This window comes from Myodes glareolus, chromosome 13 (assembly GCF_982192425.1).
Source record: "Myodes glareolus chromosome 13, mMyoGla1.1, whole genome shotgun sequence".
NCBI lineage: Eukaryota > Metazoa > Chordata > Mammalia > Rodentia > Cricetidae > Myodes > Myodes glareolus.
The window spans coordinates 68,103,048-68,123,193 of NC_142038.1; the positions used below are offsets into that span (position 1 = coordinate 68,103,048).

The window sequence follows — 20,146 nt, forward strand, 5'->3', positions numbered from 1 at the left end:
AAATTAATTAAAAACAAAATAAACAAACAAACAAAAACCCACTGTACCCCTCTATAGGTCTCGATTCATCCTAGTGGCATCAGGATCTGTGGTGTGTCATTGCGGAGTCACAGGTTTGGGTCAAAGTCTCTGGCACCCAATCACTGCATGCTCACTAAAACTCATCTCAGATATCTTGCTGTTGCTCCAAATCTCCTACTATCTCAAGTGATCATCTGAATATTTTTTAAGTATGCAAAATAAAGTAGTTATAAATTATTATTATAAAAATAATTATTATTATTATGTATAAATATTTATATTCCTTCAATGGCTAAAAGGATTCAGAGGAGTGATATTGGCCTCCTTTGTTTGTTGTTTCTATATCCTGGTTTTAGCATTTTTATGTAGTAAAAGTATTCAACACATGCCAAATTAACAAATGTTAATTATTTCCTTCATATAGTATCAACCCAGTAGAATGAACAAATAACCAAGATCCTATCTGTTCTAGCCGGATAATCTCTAAGGAATTATTCAGCACTGAAGTTACTGAATAAAGATTTGAACTTTCCATGATGTTCCTCAAAGGAAAGAAAATTATGAATGAAGTTGGGGGGAGAAACAAAAATTGTTCAAGAAAGTAATATTTTTATTTGCATTTCTGCTTTAACCCCATGAATCTAAAACTCTAAAATGACCAACTCACCCTTTGTCTAAACAGAAATGATTGATGATTATATTAAATATAACAACATGAATTAACATCATGGCTGAAATTCAACACCTGCAGATCTTTATACTTCAAATTGCAAGAAAAGAAGAATTTCTTTTTGAAAATTTGACTAAAAGTGTTTAAAAAACATTCAATATCTTGAATTATAAACCTGGAATTTCCAACTCAGTGCCACATTTAAGTGATAGCATAAATCTAGTTAATGTATAAATAAATATTATTCCTATCCTGTCCAATTAGATGTCTTTAAAAATCCATTTCAATATGAAAATATATCCCAGTTTTGAATGTCTGGCTCACACAGGTCATGGTCTAATACATACAATACTAAGGAAAAAAGAAAAACAAAGGAAAAGCAAATGATGAAGTATGTCAAATAATTTTAAGTTTGGAAGAATGCTTATAATTTGTTGTTGTTTTATTCAATGATTAATGGCAGATGGTTAGCAATAACTGGCTATACCACATGCCATCAGCTTTAAAGTTATGTGCCAAAATGGGTATTGACAGTATCCAGAGACTAAGAACCATAACAGCATTAATATGTGAGGTAGAGCATGAGATGTCATGTTAAAAATAAGGTTTATTTAAATACATATATATATTTCTATATGTATATTACATAGAAAGTTTGATACATATATATGTAAACCTATATATATTTATAGGCACATGTACACACAATATTCATATTATCATATATATGTATATATACATTTTATCAGCTTGAAAGACATCATTGAAGCTTTTTATTTCAAAGTTTTTTCTTGTTATTTTTTAATTTTGTCAATATTGGTAAACAACCTAAGAAAGGGGTATATTGGCCCAAGGTGAGAAATAAATGTTATAAGTAAAGTTTTGTTCTATAAATAGGGTTCCTAACACTACATTCAAAATATAATTGACCTATAGTCATGAAACTATCCTGATTAGTCAATACATTTTTCTTTGTCCAATATTTCTAGACTATCTTTTAAATCTTTTAAGCTATTAAGAATACATTGTGATTTAATATTGTGGAAATTCTACTCCTTTCATAGTTTATCTGTATATTCTTTTGGTTCTCTAGAGTAAACGGGAGAGAAATAAGGGTTTAAAGTATCTGGCCGATTAGTTCCTTTAAGCATCAATTTCATGACAATTTATAATTAATTAGTGTTGTTTACAATATTTTATATTCTACTCCCCCAGATTAAAGGGCTGAATTTGGCACAAACATAATAGGCATGTCAGTATAAGAGAAGTAGAAGAGAGGAGATCTACTCATTGGTCCTCCTGGGAAGAAATAGAATTTAATTCAGGTGTCTCTTTGCTGCTTGTTTTCATTGCAAAGAAATGAACTAATGCCAGTCATTCACATGAAACATGGTTCAGGAAAAGAGCGTTTTTCACTAGGATAAATAACCTCCCTCTTCTAAATAGAGAGCCCACAACAGAAACTTGGCAAAAGTTGCTGCTAATAAGTTTGCTCAACTGAAAGAGAGATGTAGCATTGTTTCTCTTCCAGGAGAGGAATGATTAAAATGACTCCCCACACCAGGTGCTCCGTGGAGCTTCTGACCTTCATCCCCATATAGGTTTGGAGGTGTTCCTTTAGTTTTGCAAGGATAAACCCTGCCTTCCTATGCCTCCACAAAGTTTAATTTTAGTGACCTGGATTGTGGATGAGTGCAATCACTTTTCTTGCCATTACGGCTAAATTTTCAGCAGAAGATTCCAAAACCTCATCTATAAATGCTGGATGAGCATCAAGGAAATTAGAAAAGATGCCAGCATTTGTGTATATTGCAGATTGTGAGTATGAATCTGCAGCCTGGTATTTGCATTCACATTCATTTAAGAAGAGACTATAAATTTGATGGAATATATTAATATTGTACCCAAAGTCTTATGATATCCTTAAAAATAAGTATAAGGGTACTGCATACCTTTGATTATCACCATTGTTTTAGTGATATGACACTGGAATTTGAATCACATACTGATATACAAAAATGTTGTGTTTTGTATTGTGGTCATGGAATGAAAGAACGGGAATTAGGAAGATATATATGCTGTCCTCTTTGTAATATGCTATAAGAAACAAGAATATATTTGCTGTTTGGAATGAACAGCAAAGTAATTGAAAAATGCATTGTTTACTTTTTGATGTTGTGGTGTGTGTTGTGTTATTTTTCTTTCATCATTAATTGATATGTCTGTTCATCCATCTATCTATCTATCTGGCTGTGCATACATTTTTAGACAAGAATCTTCAATCCTTAGTATAAACTACATTTGCAAAGTATGCATTTTATATTTTGTATGCATTTAATTTTAGTAAGTCTATAAAACAATGGATAACTATAATGGTTGCGTATTATAAATCTATTAAATTATACGAAGAATTATTGCAATTCTATAAATAAGAGTATATTAAACTCACAGTTCTAAGGACTTAAGCACTGGTTCTCAACCTTCCTAATGCAGTGATCTTTAGTTATAGTTTCTCATGTTGTGGTGAGTTTCAAATATAAAATTATTTAATAACGGTAATTTTGCTACTGTTATAAATCATAATGCAAAATTATGATGATATGTAGCCCTCCTAAGGGGTCACAACCCATAGGTTGTGATCTGCTGACTTAAAATGAAATAGTGGAACATGCTTATAAAAAGTGAGACCGGCTAAGAGTACAGTACGGAGGAACACTTTTCTAGCAGGTGTTAAGCTCCCCACTTCATTCCCATCACCCAAAATAAAAATTAGTAACAGCAAATGATAGTTTTAAAAAAAATAAAATGGCCCTTTTGTACTTATTGAAGGTAAAAAAAAATCAGTGGCAAGAGATGATCAGTAGGAGTTCAGTATCCAGCATTATTTAGAGATTTTATTAGAATAGCCTCCATGTATTATAGAAAGTGTCCACTACACTAGGGTTCCATACAGGTTTCAAATTGAGTTGTTCTCCAAAGAGGTACCATAAAAATCCTCAAGCAACCCAAACTGAGCCAAGAATACAGGTTTCTTTCCACAAACTGACCTTAAGACACCATTGATGTAGGCAATACCTATGTAACTCATTGAACATGGAAACACCAAGTTGTTGCTTTACATAGAAACTTCACCCCCATGTTGTAGCATCCATGACATAGAAAGGTTACCCAAAAAGTAAACAGCAACCCAGTCACAAAATCTTTGATCTATAATCTATGCTGATTGCAAAATATGTCATCACCTTGTGGAAGTAACCAACTGATGTGTGAGTGACTTAAGGCCTACTCCATGAGACGGAACCCACACTGACACTGCTTGAGTGACTAAAAAACAGAGTCTAGAAAGCCCAGAGACCTCGGGTAAAACCAAAAGAAAAAAGTCAAAGTAGTTAATTATTTGTTAATATAAATTGAAAATATAATCCTGTACAATAACTTTTATTAGGTGAGCCCTGAAGCTGTTAATGATTGTTTTATTTTCAGGGATTTTAAAACCTATTTAATTATATTTTTCTCAGTAATTTCTGGTTCTCTCCTAGGTCTCTGGAATGTCCAATCTCTGATTCCTGGCTAAGTTCTGCATCATCATTGCAGGCCAATGGATTGTAGGTGAAAGGTTTGGTGACTGGGTTGATGCACCAATCCCTCCACTGAACGGAAACCTTGCCTGGTTACAGAAGATGGCAGGTGGGCTTTACGTCCCCACTAACTGAGAGGTGCCTGTAGTGTTATCCTGATAATGTTACTCTGTGGAACTGCATTATGCACAAAGATCTAGAATTACAAGACTCAAGGAACTAAGTTTCAAAAACAAATAACTCAAAGTGCAAGCAGAATAAAACCTGGCAATGACAAAGGGAGGAGTGTGTGTATCTCCTCATGTCAACTCCTGGTTTACTCGGTAAGGTAAAACAGCAGCACCGGGAGTGTCCCCGCTTTGTTATCATTTCACCTTATCCCCTTATCTGCTTTAATATTATAGAATCACAAAGCAGCTGATTCTGCATCTACCAAAGTCAGTCATAAATAATCCACATCCTGAAATGTTCATCTTAAATTCAGAATGTTAACATGTTCTCAGTTATCACTTAAAAATTGATAAAGAAGACAAACTACAGAGAGATCAATAGTATTAGTAGCAAAAATGGATAATTTGTCCATTAGAAATGAAGCAACATTTAAAATTTCTAAAACAAGAACATTTTAGAAAAGTAATGAAAATATAACATTAAAACTACACTCTATAACAAAATTTAATAACACATTAAAGGAGATTTTTTTTTTGACAAGTCTATTTCTTAGTAGTACTTTTCTTGAAATCTTCTTTGGTGACTCAACCTACCAAATTCCAAAAATCTACCCCTGTGTGATTTATAACATGAATTGGACTTTCAATTGAGATTCAATGGCTGTATCTGAGTCTTACATTTGAGGGGGAAATTTTGGAAGTTGTTAAAGATGTGAATTTGAGTCCGATTATCAGATTATGTGCTTATGTCTGTGTCTGCGTGTCATGCTGAACAAACGGATGTAGAAACACAATACTGACTACTCTGGCTCCTATAAATCCTGGGAACCATGCCAATGCACTATTGAAAATTTCTGCCTTACAAAGTACACCAGAATGACACCATGTAAAAGAAGTGTTGGAGAGGTGGCCTGATAGGAGTCATGTGTTGTTGTGGAGCTTCTTACAATAGTGGTTGAAAAATATGTAAAGCAATATGTGGAAATTATGTGATTTTGGAAAACGTGGGAATGTTTACACTAAAAACAATGAAACAATTACTCAAAATTGGCCAAGTTATTTAAAATGGCATTGCATTTATGTGCTGAAACAGGTGCATGCATAAGCATGCCATCGTTAGAAGAGAAGTAACATTTTGAAAAATATTTGTTTAGATTTGTTTAATAACAGAATTATTATTTTTTGAAAAAGCAAAGCTTAGAAAATGATGGTGCTTTTCTCATTTTTATTCCTTACAATGGGGAGGGGACATCCAGCCTCTATGGATAGGAGGAAACTCTATATCACTCAGAAAGATCACCAGCACATTGCACAGTAGAGGCAGGCAGACACAACAGACAAATCTAACTCAAGTGAATAACTTCCAGGGTGCATAAATTCTGTTATCATATGTGCTTGGGAAGCTTCAATCCCAGCAAATACATTGGGATTGATATGAGCCTTGTCTTCATACATGAATGAGAACTTGCCATATTCAGCACATATTCTTGGAGACAGAGAAAACTAAATGGTAAGAACTTCATCAAAAAGTTTAGCACATGTGATTCATTATCACAGGAAGCATAGGTAACCTTATACACTCAAACAGAAAAATTTCCAGTGGCAAGTGGCCAGACTCAAAATATATAAACAAGTAAGATTGTATGAATTTAGAAGGATATATTTAGGAGCATATATGTATTTACATGATAATATTATACATACACACACACACACACATACACACACACACACACACACACACACACACACACACACACACACATGCATTAAATAGCTAGTGTAAAAGGGACCATGAGTTTAAGGATGAGTAGCAAGGGGTATATGGGAGGGTTTGGAAGGAGGAAATGGAAGAAAGAAATGTTATAATTATATTATAATCTAAAAAGTAAAATAAAACAAAATAATATTAATAAATGAAGTCGGAAGGAAGAACACTTATATAGCTACAAACTCATGTTACTGCTTGCTCAGCACATAAGAATGCTTAGTGCTGGCAGCCCTCGGAGATCCCGTGGATCTGTGTCTTGCTTCAACAGTGTTTGGACGGAACAGACCCAGGGCCTCCCTTTGTTAGCTTCCACCGCTCCTTATCTGAAGTCGCAGCTTCCGGGACCATCTCCCCGCCGCCTTCAGCTCCCAGGACCAGCCAGCACCATCTTTTTGCGGGTAGCTCCAGACTGTGTCTCAGCCATGACTTCCCAGGTTCGTCAGAATTATTCCACCGAAGTCGAGGCTGCCGTGAACCGCCTGGTCAACTTGCACCTGCGGGCCTCCTACACCTACCTCTCGCTGGGCTACTATTTTGATCGGGATGACGTGGCTCTGGAGGGTGTAGGCCACTTCTTCTGCGAATTGGCCAAGGAGAAGCGCGAGGGCGCCGAGAGTCTCCTCAAGTTGCAGAACGATCGCGGAAGCCGTGCACTCTTTCAGGATGTGCAGAAGTCATCTCAAGATGAGTGGGGTAAAATCCAGGAGGCCATGGAAGCTGCCCTGGCCTTGGAGAAGAACTTGAACCAGTCCCTCTTGGATCTTCATTCCCTGGGCTCTGCTCGCACAGATCCTCATCTCTGTGACTTCCTTGAAAACCATTTCCTGGATGAGGAGGTCAAGGTCATCAAGAAGATGGGCAACCACCTGATCAACCTCCGCAGGTTGACTTCTGGGCCCCAGGCATCTCTGGGCGGGTACCTCTTTGAGCGGCTCACTCTGAAGCATGACTAGGGGCCTCTCCTTCTGAGGGGCTCCCACCTCTGCTCTGCACCAGCCAGCCTCAGGACCTTCACCCGGACCTCTCAAGAAGCCACTGGGCAGCTTTGTAACGCCCTGGAGCCCCTCTCAAGTCTTGGACCAAGTAAAAATTAAGCCTTTTGTAACAGAAAAAAAAAAGAATGTTTAGTGCTTATTACTCCTAGTGTTTAATAAGTAACTAAAAGAAACACCCTTTTAGATCAGTTAACTAATAAATATTATTTCTGTAGACATGAACACTCCAAAGGAAAAGTGCAAAATTGTGAGTGGTCAGACTGATCAAAGGAGATTTTTATTACATAGGAAAAAGGATTAGAAATGTTTACCTTCAAAGATAAATAGAAATAAATATTAGACTCCAGAGAATCACCTTCCCCATTCTAAATTTCATAGAATACAAACATCAATGAAATAAGAGCTGTGATGCTGTAATGATCAAGAGGATAAACGTACATGGATTATTTAAGTTATCATAATACAATCAAAACTTTACAAGTCATCCAGAGACAAATGTATAAGAAGACAAGTGTTTTGCTTAGGTCTAAGTGTTAAATGTGGGCACTAAGAATGGAAAAGTGGATACTGGGGCTTTGCCAATGCATACCTGGTGACATAAGATTTTTCCTCAGAATCCACATAAAGGTGGAAGGATTGAACTGATGTCACAGAGTTGTTCTTTGTCCAACACATATAAACTATGGAATATACACCCACATATAATGTCTCTCTTTGTCTCTCTCTATGTATCCATCCCTCATACACACATACCCTCATACACAAACACAAACACAGCCTTTTAAATTATAAAAATCATATGTGAAAATTTTAAATAATACATAATAAAAATTAGCAATAGATAGAAAACTAATGGAATCAGAGGATTACTGTCTAGTTGGTCCAGAAATATGTCTGGGAATTGAAATTTGTTGAACTACCATCCCTGATGCCTTAGACACAGGCCCCATGAAAAAAATATCATTATTTTGAAAACAATTTTATGCAACTGAGAACAACAGCAATTAGAAATGTTGGATCAATGCTAGGGAAAAGACTGGGTAAGAAAGAATATAGTAAGCTTGGAGCAGTGGTAAATACTACATTGAAGGACCTTCTGAAAAATGTTAATCATGGATGTTTGACCTTGCCTAGTGGACAGTTTGTGCAAGACTGTACAGTAGATACTAGTCACATAGTATATTTAAATTATATTGTTGATGATATCTGTACAATCTGCAGGGGAGAAAAATAATAATCTCACTCTCATTTATTATAAAATCATCACAATAATCACATATTGAAGTTGTTTATTGCCTCCAGCAATGAATCTGTACAGCAAAGAAATTGAAGTTAGTATAAAAATGAACTATTTTGTTAGTTTGAAATGGCTAAGAGTCCTCTTGTTTCTTCAGTTGTATTTTTGTTTGGTTAAACTTGTTGTCATTATTTATTTATTCTCAGTATTAAAAGCAAGCAAAGGAAAAAAATCCCACTAAAATAATGAAAAATTATGAAAGTTTAAACTCTATTAACAGAATATGTTATAGTAGTATGAGAATATTGGATACAGGAAAAAATTCTTTTCAGGTGTTTGTAGTGGTCCAGATTGTCCCATACACAAAATAATCATATCTGTTTAAAATATGTTCTGGTAAAAAAGTCAAGTCATGCAAATCCATTCTGAAATTGAGAAGAATTTCAGCATATAATGGCAGAGTGAAGGCACAGAGATGTACATACAAAATATGTCACTAAATCAACTCCCAAAATAGAAGCATTCAATTTATATTTAAGAAAATAAAATATTAGATTACAAATGGTCTACTTTGAAAACATAGATGTAAGCAACCAACAAATGGACTGAGTGGACTCTATGTACATGTTTGGCAAAATAAATGTCATGGCAATAAAATTAAATGTGGCCATGAATTTGAAAAAGAGAAAGTGTGGGAGTGGTTTATTAGATGTGATGGAAGAAAGGGAAGGGTGGATTTAGTAACTTTAGTATGATCTCTAAAAATATAAAAATATTAAAAAGTATAGGAAACAAAATCTGTGACTTGCCGAGAGCTGTGATATGAACCTGATCTGCTTTAGCAGCAGCATGTGCTAAAAACATTTCTTCCACCCATAAAGTCCACATGGACCACAAATGTTGCTTGTTAATCTACATTTTAAATTAAAGTAGAATAATATCACTCCCATCCTTTCCGGTTCTCCCTGTGTCCTCTTCCTGAGAACCTCCTGCCACCTCCTCATGTGACCCTTCTCAAACTGATGGTTTGTTTTTCTTCACTTATGGTTGTGACAGAAACGTAAATTACATATCATGTATGTATTACATGTGTGTTTGTGGGGGAGGCGGGGAGACATAGAGAGAGAGAGACAGAGAGGGGGGAAGGAACAGAGGGACGGAGGGAGAGAAAGGAGGGTGGCAGGGAAGGAGGAGACAAAATATGAATGCTGCATGTGTATTCCATTTTCCTTATTTATGTGTTTATGGTATTTAGGCTGACTACTTCATGCTGAATAATCAATAAGGGCTCTGCCATTGGGAAAAAGTAATTCTTTAAGCAATCATACTTGTCTATTATTTTTTTCTAGATCTGGGATCCCATGAGATTTTCCCCCTTTTATGTTAGCATGTCTACTGATACTACCATTGTTCTTGTATTTTTTATGCAGCCATTTCTAAGAGAGTCTGTTTCACAGACTACTTCATGGTATTCTTGCAACCATATTTCTGTGTTGTGCTCTCTTCTGCAAATTCCCTGAATCATAGATTTAGGTGTGATATAGAAAGTGTAGCTGGATCTACTGGCGCTGGACTCCCCACTGCCTCTTGATAACCACGTGTTCCCTGGTTGCAGTATTCTGTGGTGGTCTCTTTTGCTATAAAAAGAAACCTCTCTGATGAGGGATGGTAGTTACATTCATTTGTGGCTTATAAGATAAGATTTAGAATGTAATAAGGAGTTATAAAGATTACATATTTTGTTCTGAAGAGTCATGGCAAAAATATTATGCTAGCATTATTATATATCTTAACATTGCACTAGTGAAATCACCAGTGCAACTATGTGAATCCTTTCACAGAATTCTCTTAAGAATGAATGTTATTTAAAAAAAAAAGTCTACGTAGTAAATGTTACTTTAGGGTCTGGAGAGATGGCTCAGAGGTTAAGAGCACTGGTGGCTCTTCCAGAAATACTGAATTCAATCCCCAGTAACCACATGGTGGCTCACAACCATCCAGAATGAAATCTAGTGTCCTTTTCTGTCATGTTTTCATACATGCAGGCAGTACATTGTATACATAATAAATAAATCTTAAGAAAAGAAAATGTTATTTTATTTAACAAGTAATCTTAACTATTCCAATTTGTGTCTTAATAAAGCCCTCAGACTCAGTATTTTATTCTTAAATTCTCTTGCAGTCTCAATTCTTCACTTCCTCTTACAATTCAACTCAGTCCCAATATGTTTTCAATATTTGCACTCAACTTAATTCAAATGTAGTATTCCATTTATTGTCCATGATTTATTTAGTTCTTCTTTTGCTCCACATTTCAGCAGGTTTTTATTCTCACTTCCATTCAGTTTTTCCTGATTGATTAATTTTCTCTAGCTTTCAATGTCTTGTGACACACTAGTTGTCTTCCCAACATTGATCATTCTTGGTATGTTTTTGTAGCTTTGCTCTCTCACAGAAAAAAAAATGTGGGAGATCAAGTATAAACTGTCCTAAGGTATTGCATTAGGAAGAAGGGGTCAGAACTCAGCCTGAATTCCGTGCCTTCAGAAAAAAATGCCTGCAGAGTTTGCTGGAGCTAGGATGGAGGGATATTAGTCCTTCTGAGGTTAGTAGGTGTCCATATTCAAAGGAAAAGTAAGTTTTTTTCTACTCCTCATGGTGGGAGGTATGATGCTAACTGGGAGCGAGTTGTCCAGTAAAGTAAGACTGAGAAATGGAAATGCTACCTTTCTTGATAATTAAGTTTCAAAGATGACTGCCAGGGGCTTGAAAATGGCAATTGCAGACCATCAAGTTAGAAGAAAGCTTTTAACAAAATTTACATCTCAAAAGCACAGAAACTAATTTACACTTATATGTTTTTTTAAGTGGATATACTCAAAGAAGAAGGCTACAGAGAGTGTGGAAGAAGCTGCCTGAAATTTACATAGACTCGGAGTTGAGGGGATTGTTAAGGCGAACATGGTGCATCAGGTAATCGAATTTGGAATTTAAGAATTCTGTAATTCTGTCTCTTGTTTTGTCAATCTCTATGGCTTCATTGTCTGAATATTGTTCTTAAGTCCTGTCACAACCATCTCCTGTTTATTTCAAACTGTCTAGTCAACTGTCCAAATCTTATTTTCACTTTTGCTTTCAAGGGAACTCAACATTGATGAACCTTCAGTCAGCTTATATCCCCAGATAACTTTGAACTTCTTCAGCCTCCCAGATGTGAGCACTGCTGGCTTCTACAACCGTGCCTACATTATGAAGTGCTAGAGTTAAATCTGGGGCTTTCCGCATGCTGGAACTCATTCCACCAACTGAGTTCTGTCTAAGTTCTGTGTCTTTCCCCACATTATTAAGTATATATAATGGTATAAACAAACAAAAGCATTTCTTTTTTCACTTTAAATGGAATTAGTCATTAAATTTTGAATTTTGAATGTATTATATTCTTATGATCTCATAAAAATATCCCCATCAAATTTGTTATTGTTTTGTATAACATATCATCTACTGTACAAATGGTCCTGCCTGTCATTGCTACCACTACCAGATTCTAAACTGTTGTCCTTTCTCCCTTCAGTAAATTTTGTTTTACCTGAGAAAACTAAACAACACAAAAACTGTTATATGTCTTTACTTTTTAGAATGCTTCAGGTACATCATTTGATAATAAATGTCCAGAAAATTATACAACACTCTTATACCCTACAAAGTCAGTATTTGGAGGTCAGCGGGCTCTGCTTCAGCTGTCGATTGTTGATGGGTTTCTCCGTGTCTTGATGTCTCACTTCATTCACCTTACTAAGATTCTTACCTCCGACATAGTTTTGGCTGACTTCCATGTGGTCTCACAATCCCAGACTACTATTTCTCAAGAAGAGATATTGTTTAGCCATGAAAATAGATGCAACTTCATTGACAGCCACATTCAGAGTCCAGTTTGATCACGTGCTCGTTCAGTCCCAGTCCAGCTGGCCTTGGTGAGCTCCCATTAGATCAGTCCCACCATCTCAGTGGGTGGACGCACTCCTCGCGATCCTGACTTCCTTGGACCTTGGGAGCTAAGTCCAGTGCTCCAATGTGGGTCTCTGTGAGCCTGGTTTGTTTGGATGCTCACCTTCCTAGACCTGGATGGAGGGGGAAGGACCTTGGATTTCCCACAGGGCAGGGAACCCTGACTGTTTTAGGACTAGAGAATGAGGAGGGGAGTGGGAGGGAAAAGGGAGGTGGAGAGGAGCTGGAAATTTTTAATAAATAAAAAAAATAGATGCAACTTTCTTTTGATTTGCTTCCACTCTCTTCTTGATTTTCTCCTTTATGTCATCATCATGAGTCCTCAAGTGCTGTCTGATTATCCCCAACATTAATGAGACTGAATTCAGAATCAAAGTTGCACACTGACCTTATAATTCCAAAGACAAAGAATGGAATGAAGGCAATGTTTGACAATTATGGATGATACTACAATGAGTAACATATTATTAAGGGAATGATTCATAAAACAAATGTTCAAAAAACTCACATACGTATATATGCAAGCGGTCATACACACACACACACACACACACACACACACGGACACATATACATGCAGCTCCAATATATGAATAATTTTTAATAACTAAAACCTGCAAGTTTTTTAAATAGCTGAAACAAATTTGAACATGTATGCATATTTTGTCAAAATAATAACTCTCCTTTCAAAGCAATATGTAAATATTATAATATATTGTACCTAAAAAGATATCAAAACAATCACATCATATAATATTAGCTGTCATGGTATCATAATCATGTGTACTTTCATTTTATTCAGAAGGTTCAGAAGTCTAAACATGTTCTCAAATTTACAATAGCATTAATAAATATACTTGAGTCTATATTACTTCCTCAAGATATTCTTTTATAAAATTCCAGGAGAACTGAGACTTTGCCAAAACTTCAAATATCATGAGAATGATGGTTCTGAAGATTGGTATAAAAATGCTGTATGACATTTGGAAGAAGTTGTTCAATACTAGATGTTACTGAAGATTCTAGAGACAGCATTAGTGACAATGATTGCCTACTGACAGTAGACACTCAGGATCTCATGAGAACACTTTAGCTTGTAAAGTTGCCATTGGATTGCATATAACATGATTTAGGACACAGAATTCAAATTCAAATTAAGTACAAAGTATACATTCTAAATAAATAAATAATAGTCATTGCATTTTGAAAAAAAATAGGCATCTACTTAGTCATGTGTCTACAAGTTAAGTCAAAGACTTAACAGAATATTTTCTTCATCCTTCTGCTCCTCATTTGGACCTTGGGGGGGCTCAGTCCGGTGCTTCAATGTGGGTCTCCTTCTGTATCGCCATCCATCGTCAGATGAAGGTTCTCTCTGGTCTTGCCTCCTTTGCTCATGTTCTCTTTCCTTCTGCTTCTCGTTTGGACCTAGGGAGTTAAGTCCAGTGTTCCGATGTGGGTCTCTGTCTCTGTCTCCATCCATCGCCAGATGAAGGTTCTATGGTGATAAGCAAAATATTCATCAGTATGGTTATGGGCCTAGGCCATTTCAGGCACCCTCTCTTAAGGACTGCGAGGGATGAGATCACCCACTGATACAAGGGGACTGATATAATGAGAGTTTACCAAGGCCAGTTGGACTGGGACTGAACGAGGACGCGATCCAACCAGATTCTCTGAATGTGGCTGGCCTGGAGTCTTTCTGAAAAGCCATTGACAGTGACACTGGGACTTGTTTTTTCTGCATATACTGGATTTTGCGGATCCAGTCTGTCTGGACACTCACCTTCCTGGACCTGGAGGGAGGGGGGAGGAACTTGAACTTCCCACAGGGCAGGAAACCCTGACTGCTCTTAGGGATGGAGAGATGGAGAGGGAGGAGGAGAGGGAGTGGGGGGAGTGGGAGGGTGGTGGGAGGAGGGCGGAAATTGAAACTTTTATAATTTAATAAAATTACTTTCAAAAAAATAAAAAAAAAGACTTAACAGAATAAAATGAGATGTGGTTTCAAAGGCAAGAAAGGCATACCAAAAAATCCTAAATCTCTGCATTTTAACTTACCCTCTTTTTCTACATGAAAAACAGAAAGTAGGGGAAATATTTTTAAAATCAAAATAGAGTAACTATAGAATACTATTTTATTAATCATTCAAAATTTGGGGTAATAACGTCCAGAGGGGAATATATAATGTGAAAAACATTATAATCTCTTCTTAGTATCATTTGATTTAACATTCTGAAAAAATATTTTGTATTATTCTACAAATAGCTTACATATAGGCAGTAAGAAAAAGTAACTAATTACACATTTATTCTTACATAAAATGCCAGAACATTATTATTACTATGATACATAGTAATTAGAAATATTTTAAATGACCAATGATAGAATTATTAACATTATTAAAATATCAGTATTTATAAAGATTTGGGTAATTGATTAATTATGATCATTAATAAATCAAAGTAATTTGAAAACTAAATAATGTGAGTTTGCTTGGGAAAGGAAAATTTTAAAAAGCACATGCAAGTTACATGTAAAATCCAATCACTTCGGCTGCTGAAAGAGACTGATAAAAAATCTGAGCCTAGCCTAAGTTACTTAGATACTTAAAATAAAAAAGTATGTGTGTGTGCAAGTGTGCATGTGTGTATGTGTGTGAGTGTGTGTATGTAATTTCATGGACTTTTAAATATAGCAAAAAATAGAATAGAAACTATGCTTAATACTTATTTTAGACTGTACACATATTGTCTTAGTTTGGATTTCTAGTTCTATTATGAAATGTCATGACCAAAAGCAACTTAAGAAAGAAAATATTTACTTTATCTTATACTTTCTCATCATAGTCTATAAAAATAGGAGGGCAGGGAAGAAACTTGAGACAAGAACCTGGAAGCAGAAGTTGATGCAGAGGCCATGGATAAATTTACTATTTTACCACTAATGGCTTGCTCAGCCTTCTCATTCCACACAACTAGATATACCTTGTCGCATTAATCATCAGTCAAGAAAATACATCAAAAACCAATCTGGTGGTCATTTTCTCATTTGTAATTTTCAAATTATGTCTAGTTTTTGTCAAGTTGATAAGAAAAGTATCTCACAGAAAATGCAAATCAAAACAATTTTGAGATACCATTTTACACCTGTCAGAATAGCTAAACTTAAAAACACCAATGATAGCCTATGCTGGAGAGGATGTGGAGTGAGGGGAACACTCATCCATTGTTGGTGGGAATGCAAACTTGTACAGCCACTGTGGAAATCAGTGTGGCAGTTTCTCAGGAAACTGGGAGTCAACCTCCCTCAGGACCCAGCAATTCCACTCTTGGGAATATACTCAAGAAATGCCCTATCATACTACAAAAGCATTTGTTCAACTATGTTCATAGCTGCACTATTTGTAATAGCCAGAACCTGGAAACAACCTAGGTGCCCCTCAATAAAAGAATGGTTAAAGAAAGTGTGGAACATATACACATTAGAATTTTACTCAGCAGTAAAAAAACAACGACATCTTGAATTTCTCATGCAAATGGATGGAAATAGAAAACGCTTTACTGAGTGAGGTAAGCCAGACCCAAAAAGAGGAATATGGTATGTACTCACTCATAAGTGGATTCTACCCATAGTTAAAGGTCTTTGAGCCTATAATTCGTGATCCTAGAGAAGCTAAATAAGAAGGTGAACCTGAAGAAAATCATATAGTTGTCCTCCTGGGTATAGGAAGTAGTCAAGATTGCAAGGCAAACTTGGGTGCACGGTGCGGGGGGGGGAGGGTGGAAGTAAGGGGAGATGGTTAGGTAGAGGGGAGAGGGGGAGGATTGGGGATGGCGTGGGGGAATGAGATGGGGGAAGAAGGATGGATATGGGAGCAGGCAAGTATATATCTCAACTAAGGGAGCCATTTTAGGGTTGGAAAGAGACTTGTTTCTGGAAGGGTTCTCAGGCCCAAGGAGAGGTCCCCAGATTCTTCCCTGGGCAGCAGGGGAGAGAGTGCTTGAACTGGCCTTGGCCCATAACCATACTGATGAATATTTTGTATATCACCATAGAACCTTCGTCTGGCGATGGATGGAGATAGAGACAGAGACACATATTGGAGCACTGGATTTAACTCCCTAGATCCAAATGCGAAGCAGAAGGAGGGAAAACGTGAGCAAGCTAGGCAGGACCAGAGGGAACCTTCGTCCGACGATGGATGGCAATACAGACGGAGACCCACATTGGAGCACTGGACTGAGCCCCCAAGGTCCAAATGAGGAGCAGAAGGAGGGAGAATATGAAAAAGGAAATCAGGACCGCGAGGGGTGCGATCACCCACTGATACAAGGGGACTGTTCGAATGAGAGCTCACCAAGGCCAGCCAGACTGGGACTGAAGGAGCATGTGATCAAACCGGATTCTCTGAATGTGGCTGACATGGGGGCTGACTGAGAAGCCATTGACAATGGCACTGGGTCTGCATTACTGGCTGTTTGGGATCCTAGTTTGTTTGGATGCTCACCTTCCTAGGCCTGGAGGGACGGGGGAGGAACTTGAACTTCCCACAGGGCAGGAAACCCTGACTGCTCTTTGGACTGGAGAGGGAAAAGGAGGGCGGGGAGGGCGTGGGGGGGGGAATGAGAGGGTATGGGGAGGAGGGGAGGAAGTGGAAATTTTTATAAACAAACAAATAACAAAAAGAATTATAAAAAAAAAATAAGGAATGCACAGTAGCCAGCCACCAAAGCCGCAGCTTTAATACTATCTGTACCGCTTAAATGCTAGCTGTGCAGGTTAACGACCCATGTGATCAGAAAAACAAAAACAAAAAACAGAGATAAACCATAAAGAAAGATTCAGGTTAAAAAAAAAAACTCTAAAAGCTTGGACGTGTGTTTGAAAATATATGTAGGCTTGGGAGAAGAAAAACAGATAGAGAAAGTTCTTTTAAAAAGAAGCAGCCAGGTTCGGTGGCACACACCTTTAATTCCAACAATTGGGAGGCAGAACCAGGCAGACCTTTCTGAATCTGAGGCCAGCCTGGTCTAAAGAGTGAGTTCCAGGACAGCCAAAGATGCATAGAGAAACCCTGTATCTAAAAACTAAAAATAAAAGAGAATAAAAAAGACAGCCACACAAAGATGGAAAATACAGAGTATCTAGATACTATATGTTATTGTGTTCTCTTCAAACTGTTTGACTGCAGAGGAAGAAGCAACAGCCGTTAAAAACATTTGATTATAAATGCTACTGGGTTAATCCAACCTATATATTTTGAAAATGCTTTGACTTCAAAATGTAAGTCAAAAGATATTTTACTTTATAGAAGGGGTTTTGCTTTTGTTTCCATAGGAAGCGAGAAACTATGGATTAATTCCGTGTTAAAAAAAATCAAGTTTGATTAAGGAAAGCTCACTAAAATTTTCCAATGGAAACAGATGGCCCAGATGATCCAGCATTTCAGAATCCTCTCCTGTAGTTTCCCCTGAGTTCTGAGTTCTAATCCAGAACAGCCTCAAGACTACTGGCTGAGATGGTCAAGTCTGACAAATACTCTAGTAAGGATTTGACTATAATCCTAAATTTTCCCAAGGTCCTCAAAGGTTACAAGCAACCCCAATCAGCAGGAAGTAGCCTAAAAAACTATGACCCTATTCCCAAAAACTGGATTATGAATCTTTGTTGAGAGTATTGATACAAGCCTTTTTGGATAATATTCAGGAAATTTTCTAAAGAAAGGAGATTATATTTAGAGTTCTTTTTTTTTCAGAAGAAAAAATTGGTAATGCTGTGTGATAATGCTTTTGTACACTATAAAGACTTGTCACGCATATTAGTTTAAAGAAAAAAAACACTGATGGACCAGTAACCAGGCAGGAAGTATAGGTGGGGAAACCAGACTAAGAGAATTGTGGGAAGAGGAAACACAGAACCAATGAGAGAAATCAGCCAAATGCAGAATAAAGCCACGTGGCTAAACATAGACCAGAAGGCCAAATGCAGAAAAAAGCCATGAGGCAAAACATAGACAAGAATTATAGGTTAACTTAAGTTGTAAGAGCTACTTAATAATAAGCCTGATACAATAGTCCAAACAGTTTAAAATTAATATAAGCCAGTGGGGTTCTTTGCAACTGATAAGCTGCAAGACCAGGCAGGAGAGAAACTTCCATCTACACTAGTCATTGCAACTATATTAGCATGTCATCTCCAGAAATTCATAGTTTACATCTGCTAAATTTTAGTGTCATATATTCTGTAGGTTTTGCTAAAGATTCTATTACAGGTCTCTACCATTAATTCAGTGAGGAAAATAATGCTTTTAATAGGTTATATTTTCTATTGTTTTAATTTTAGTCTATTGATGACCTGTGTAGATATAATAAGCAGGGACTATTAAATGATGTACCTTTCAAGTTTACAAAGTAAAGGTTTTTACATAGACCTAGGTACTGACATTCATGATGAGAGAGAGACTGACAGGGAAAGGTCTGCACACATTTAAGGAGAGGTGGCAGGGTTTTAAAGAGAGCCTTGCTTTTCATTTCAGAATAGTAATTCTTCAAATATAAGATTCCTTGTGTCCTATAGACGCTCCATTTATGGGTGATCACAGCAGTGCACAGATATTGCCTGATGACAAATTTCACTTAGGACAAACTAGAAACAGATCAAACACAAATCCCACCTTCAGAAATTAAGTCTATTATCAGGACTGAAAGGAGACCATGGAAGGGAAGAAGTGAGGCTGTGATATGGCCTAGCTGAGATATCCCTGTCAAAAAGGGACAAAGAAGCAAAGCTTTCTGCAGTAGCCCTGCTCTCACAGGACCCCACATGCAGTTCAGGTGAGTGCCAAAGCATTGTAGAGCAGACACAAGTCACCTGAATTTATCCTAAACAATGAGGGCATCCCGATTGGCTACCCAATGTGCTTTGCTCGGTTCCAGATACATCACCAGTCAAGTCATAATATCAGGATACTCAGGGCAAGTTGAGTGGTAAGAGACAGTGTCAGTCCTGGCAAATAAATTGGTGGGTGTCAAGTCCTTCTATGTATCTCCTATCCTACACTGAAAGTCACTGATGACTAAGTATCAGTTCCTGAAGAGTACCTTTGATCACAAAACCAAAACATTGGCATATCACCCTGAATATACTGACAGGACTAGGTTTCAGGGCCTCTTTGTTTTTACCTGTCTTGCACACAAAGCCCCCACATCATGTGTACATTTGTGTGTATAATTTAACTATTCAGGTTTAGGAACTCAGTAGGCACTGTGTGTGTGTTTGTGTGTGTGTGTGTGTTTGTATGTGTGTGTGTCTGTAAGGCAATCTATAAGTAGATGAATCTAATCCAGATTCATGAATGTTTGTGTGTGTCAGGGACTGACAGCATACGCTCACACATCACTACAGCTATACCAAAATGAAATGTATTAAGACTTTCATGTGCCCAACATGACATATACACAAACACACACCAACCTACATATTCACAGAGAAGTACACAGACTCATGAAGTCACACATGGGTGCAATCATGAACATACCAGAGTAGGTGCTAGGTATTGCTAGGTATCACTTACCTTACACTAAAATCTACTCACACATGGCTAGGACTTATGTCCTGCTAGGTACTAACTATTCTATTGCAAGAGACACACACACATACACACACAAGTATATGTGATATCATTTCCTGACTTTT

The 20,146-nt window shown here is 37.0% G+C and overlaps 1 protein-coding gene across 1 annotated transcript; it reads left to right on the plus strand.

Annotated features, from left to right (window-relative positions):
* The first annotated feature begins 6,601 nt into the window (after positions 1–6,601).
* LOC125410139 (ferritin light chain 1) lies at positions 6,602–7,246 on the plus strand. The gene has a single exon (XM_048449534.3). The coding sequence runs from the start codon at positions 6,633–6,635 to the stop codon at positions 7,161–7,163; it is 531 nt and encodes a 176-aa protein (XP_048305491.1). The 5' UTR covers positions 6,602–6,632; the 3' UTR covers positions 7,164–7,246.
* Positions 7,247–20,146: the final 12,900 nt, after the last annotated feature.

Bases quoted from the DNA above. Each gene is read 5' to 3' on its own strand.
- LOC125410139 (XM_048449534.3), top strand. From the start codon at position 6,633: ATGACTTCCCAGGTTCGTCAGAATTATTCCACCGAAGTCGAGGCTGCC.